This window comes from Octodon degus, unplaced genomic scaffold (assembly GCF_000260255.1).
Source record: "Octodon degus isolate 3935 unplaced genomic scaffold, OctDeg1.0 scaffold00123, whole genome shotgun sequence".
Taxonomy (NCBI): domain Eukaryota; kingdom Metazoa; phylum Chordata; class Mammalia; order Rodentia; family Octodontidae; genus Octodon; species Octodon degus.
In genome coordinates, this window is record NW_004524699.1 from 4,121,845 (window position 1) to 4,126,716 (window position 4,872).

Genomic DNA, 4,872 nt, shown 5'->3' on the forward strand with positions numbered 1-4,872 from the left:
GTGCTTTAGACCACTGAGCCATCTCACCAGCCCCTTCTTTATTTCATTTTAAAGAGAATTCATACTGCATTGATTGATTATACAGTCACTTGTCAGTGTGCTTTCTTGTGCACTTAAGAAATCAGGATATGGGGCCGGGGAGATGGCTCAGTGGAATAAGCGCTTCCCTGGCAAGCGCAAGGGCCTGAGTTCAATCCCCGGTTCCACCAAAAAAAAAGAAATCAGGATATACACCGTAAGAATTAGTGCTTTTTTTTTTTTTCGGATCTGCCATCTGTGGTGGAACCGCCGCCAAGATGCAGATTTTCGTGAAAACCCTTCCGGGGAAGACCATCACGCTCAAGGTTGAACCCTCAGACACTATAGAAAATGTAAAGGCCAAGATCCAGGATAAGGAAGGAATTCCTCGTGATCAGCAAAGCTGATCTGTGCTGGTAAGCAGCTGGAAGATGGCCGGACCTTGTCTGATTACAACATTCAAAAGGAGTCTACCCTTCATCTTGTGTTGAGACTCCGCAGTGGTGCTAAGAAAAGGAAGAAGTCTTACCCCACTCCCAAGAAGATAAGCACAAGAGAAAGAAGGCTAAGTCGGCTGGCCTAAAGTACTATAAGGTGGATGAAAATGGCAAGATTAGTCATCTTCGTCGAGAGCGCCCTTCAGATGAATGTGGCACAGGAGTTCTTACGGCCAGCCACTTTGACAGACATCACTGTGGCAAGTGTTGTCTGACTTACTGCTTCAACAAACCAGAAGACAAGTACTTACGAGTTAATAAAAAACTTCAGCTAACAACAACAACAAAAAAAATGTAACGTCAAAACATGATAACTGGCTATTACCCAGGGTACAAATACACACTTAAGGGCCAGGGAGATAGCTCAGTGGAATAATTGCTTCCCTGGCAAGCGCAAGGGCCTGAGTTCAATCCCCGGTTCTGAAAAAATTTAAAAAATTAAATTAAATTAAAAAAACAAATACACACTTAATCATTTGATGTTTTATTGCACACAAAGCAAAAGAGTCACCATCTTTGCCTTTGTCGTGTGCAGGTGAAGCGGAACCAGGGAGGGCATGGTGGCAGTTTCCTTGGCAGGAAAGGTCCACGCCCCGGAGTCTGTATGTCGTGGGAAGACTACCCCATGCTGTGTCGGTTGCATAGCCTCTTGGGCAGGTGTCCTTCCACTCATCCCTCTCGCGTGCTCTGTGGAGTACCTTCTTAGCATCCTCTCTCCTTCTCTTCATTGTCCTATTCCTGCACCACTCGAGGTCAGCTCCAGCTGGTCTTCAGTTGGCTGTTCCCTGATCCAGTAATACTCCGTGTTTCTGATGCTGTTCACACCAGTCACTCACTGGCGTAGTTGCCAGACTTGGATAACCAGCTCCAGGTACATTGGATTGGGCCTTGTCCCGAGTGAGGATGAAGGATTTCATTGGAGGTCTCTCCTGAAGAGATGACTGAGAAGTTGTCACCTGTCTTGAAGAGCCTTTTTGTCCGAGGCTCTGTATTTCCTGCTCAGTGCTCTCAGCCTCCTCTGAGCTGGTTCCAGTCCACCTCTGCAGGTGAAGGAGTGATATTCCCGAACTTGCTCATCGTCGCTTGACCACTTTCCAGCAGATTTCAGTGCAGACAGCCTGCTCTACCTCTATTTTAGCCTGTCTGAGATGCCACAGCAACGAGGTTAGCACAGGCCATGGGGGAGCTAGCAGTGCTATTTTCAGCTGAGTTGTTCTTTTGGCTTTGGGCAGCTGACACTGCCACATGGTAATGATGGCACTGAGATAAGTGGTTTATAAAGTGTTCACAAGCCTGCTGTAAAAGATCTAGCCGCTTGCTGGGGTTGACTTGTTTCATGGGGAGGGCTCCTTGTAGTGCTGATGCCTTCAGGTACTTCAGGTCAATGGAAGCACTTTCTTCTAAATCTTTATTTCAGTTCACGAGTTGCTCCTCAGGTGGAGGCATCCCAACAGCCAGGCGCCACCGTGAGGTGCATTCTTTTCCACTTCAGTATTAAAGATACCTGATCTTAAATTCCATTTTTGATATATAGTGCCATTTTGGTACTTTTCTCTATTTTTATGTGCGATTGATGCATTTTGAGTTCCTTAAATAATGACATGATTGTATTAGGCTGTCTTGTTGCGTGCTTGTGGAATGTCTGTCCCCTGTCAGAGTTAGGGATGCGACAGAGCACAAAGCTCAGAACCCGTGCGAGCCGGGGAACAGCATTGCTGGGGAACAGTGGCGCTGCAGCGCAGGCTTAGCTGCCCTTTTGGAGGAGCGCCGCTGCTGCCCCTGTCGGTGGGAGGGGCAGAGGTTGTGAGGACAGAAAAGGCTACGAGATCGACCCGACCGGAACTGCAGTGGGGGGTGGGCGGGTGGGTACGTGGATGAAACAACCTCTGTAGAGCCTGGAGACAGGCAGTGACCAGAGAGGACCGGCCCTGGGAGGGCTGGAACCAAGCTCTCGGCACCCTGCATCCAGCCTCTCCCCGAGTGCAGGTGGTGCCCCGGAAACCCTGGGTTCATCTCACTTTCTCTCTCTCAGATACAGTGAAGGGGACACTGAGAAGCTGAAGGCCTGCCAGTCCCTCCACGGCAATGACTGGAAAAAGATTGGGGCGCTGGTGGCCCGGAGCAGTCTGTCCGTCGCCCTGAAGTTCTCCCAGATCCGTAATAGTAAGTGCCCCATCTAACACAAGATGCCTAACAAGCTCACATCTGCCCCCCAGAAGGTAGGGTCCCTTGACCCCCAAAGCCTGTCCCCCGAGAGGGCCTTGCTTTGCTTTATGCGCCAGTCTCTGCTAGTTCCTTTCACTTCCTGCAGTCAGTAAAACTCACTAGACTGGTTTTGACCACAGCTCTGTTCAGTAACTCTCAGCGCAAGTGTAGTAGCTGCCCTGTGGTTGCTAGGTCCCCAGGAAGCTGGTGGAGAAGGTCACTTCCTTGTGGTGCCCAGAGAGCCTCTGGGAGGGAGGCTTGTGGTCACGTGGTGTGCAGGACACAGTGTGGACAGCCTCCTTTTTTTCTTCTCTCATATGAAAAATTTCTTTGGTTCTGTTCGTTCCATCAAAACACCCAAAACCACTGCAGTGAGACAGCCCTTGGTCAGGGCCATGGCCAGCATATCCCAATAGCAAAGAACCCTTGGAATTGAGAATAGTCTCTAGGTTTCTTTATTTTTTTCCCCTTCCTAGAGATCTCTTGCTCTTTCAGCATTCACCTACATTGTTACTGCGGGAAGGAAGGGCCATGGGCCACCCACAGCCCTGTGCTCTCCGGGCCCACCCTGGGCCTTCTTGCTTGTCCAGAGAGGAAGGACCAGCTGCCAGTGCCTTGACTCCTCGGTGTGCGTGCTCCCCCTCCCCAACCAGGGATCAAACTCAGGACCTTGTGCTTGCCTGACAGGCACTTATGCTGCTGAGCTGCCTCCCCGGCCCTGACTCCTCGGTGATGCAGAGCTCTCGGGGACCTTGGTGTCAGCTCTGGGTGGCTGGCCTTGTGGTTGGTGACTTGATCCTAGCAGCTCTTGGAAGGCAGATAACGCACATAACCAGAAGCTACTAAATTCCGTTACAAGTCTGGGAAGCTCACAGTGCCCTGCAGGAGCTGAGTTCTGTTCTCTCAGAAACAGGAAGGACAGTTTTTTAAAAGTTAAAAACAAAGATTTTTTTTTTCTTTCTTTCTTTTTATTTTTTTTTTCTTTTTTTTTTTTTTTTTTTTTTTTGCGGAACCAGGGATTGAACTCAGGCCCTTGCGTTTGCCAGGGAAGCACTTATTCCACTGAGCCTTCTCCCCAGCCCCAAAAACAAAGATTTTTTTTTATTTTTGGCGGAACCGGGGATTGAACTTAGGCCCTTATGCTTGCCAGGGAAGTGCTTATTCCACTGAGCCATCTCCCTGGCCCCCCTAAGATTTTTTTTAAAAGGACTTTTTTCCTTCTGAAAATGGAAGCCAGGCCCTCATGCGTGGTAGACAAGCACTGTACCACAGGGTTCCTTCCCCAGCCATGCGGTGACCAGCTTGAGTTCTTTTTTTTTCTTTCTTTCTTTCTTTCTTTCTTTCTTTCTTTCTTTCTTTCTTTCTTTCTTTCTTCATTTGGTACAGGGCCTCACTGTGCAGTTCAGACTCACAGTCATCCTCCTGTCTCAGCCTCCCCAGCGCTGGGATTACTGGGGTTCGCCGTCACACCCGGTTTTAAGGCTTGCACGACATGCCTGAGGTTCCAGAGCCGGCATAGTATGTGGTACCAGGGATCAAACTCGGGTCTTGGCGCCTGCCCAGCGGGCACGTAGACCGCCCAGCTGTCTCCCCAGACCCTCTGGCTTGAGTTCCTACAAAGACCAGGGCTGTGTCAGTCATTTCATGTTCATTTGTATCTAATCGTGTTTGTTTTGTTTCTGTAAATGGGATCTCACCGTCTTCTGAAAAGTGTCTGATGTATCATTTTGTTTTTAATCTTATATTTGAAAGCAAATAGACAACCACTACAGGGTCATCTTTTTATATCTGCAGAAAGAAATCATGGCGTTTGGAGTAAGGCAGAGACCCAGAAACTCATCAAGGCTGTCGAAGAAGTGATTCTAAAGAAAATGTCTCTGCAGGAGTTAAATGAAATGGATTCTGAGCTCCAAGAACATCCCGACAGTCGCCTGTCAATTGTTCGGGAAAAACTCTACAAGGGCATATCGTGGGTAGAAGTGGAAGCCAAGGTGGAGACCAGAAACTGGATGCAGTGCAAAAGTAAGTGGTAAGTTTAAAGCTTCTTTGATAAATTTCAGTGCATTCCATCTGCCTCTGGCGTTGCGGAGTGGGCGGAGCGCTGGGATGGCCGAGACGCCGCGTGAGCGTCGCACAGAGCTCACGCACCGCC

At 49.1% G+C, this 4,872-nt stretch overlaps 1 protein-coding gene and 1 pseudogene across 3 annotated transcripts in view; one reads left to right on the plus strand and one right to left on the minus strand.

Moving 5' to 3' along the window:
• Ttf1 (transcription termination factor 1) overlaps positions 1 to 4,872 on the plus strand; it is a 28,254-nt gene that overhangs the window by 14,343 nt on the left and 9,039 nt on the right. For 2 of the 3 annotated variants that reach the window (XM_012516735.2, XM_023700468.1), the window contains exons 7-8: positions 2,548 to 2,678; positions 4,515 to 4,749. In XM_012516735.2, coding sequence (XP_012372189.2) covers positions 2,548 to 2,678; positions 4,515 to 4,749 — 366 coding nt within the window. The remainder of the gene's footprint in view (positions 1 to 2,547; positions 2,679 to 4,514; positions 4,750 to 4,872) is intronic. The other variant, XR_002817923.1, reaches the window with a different exon arrangement.
• Positions 636 to 1,925, minus strand: LOC105743401 (annotated as a pseudogene).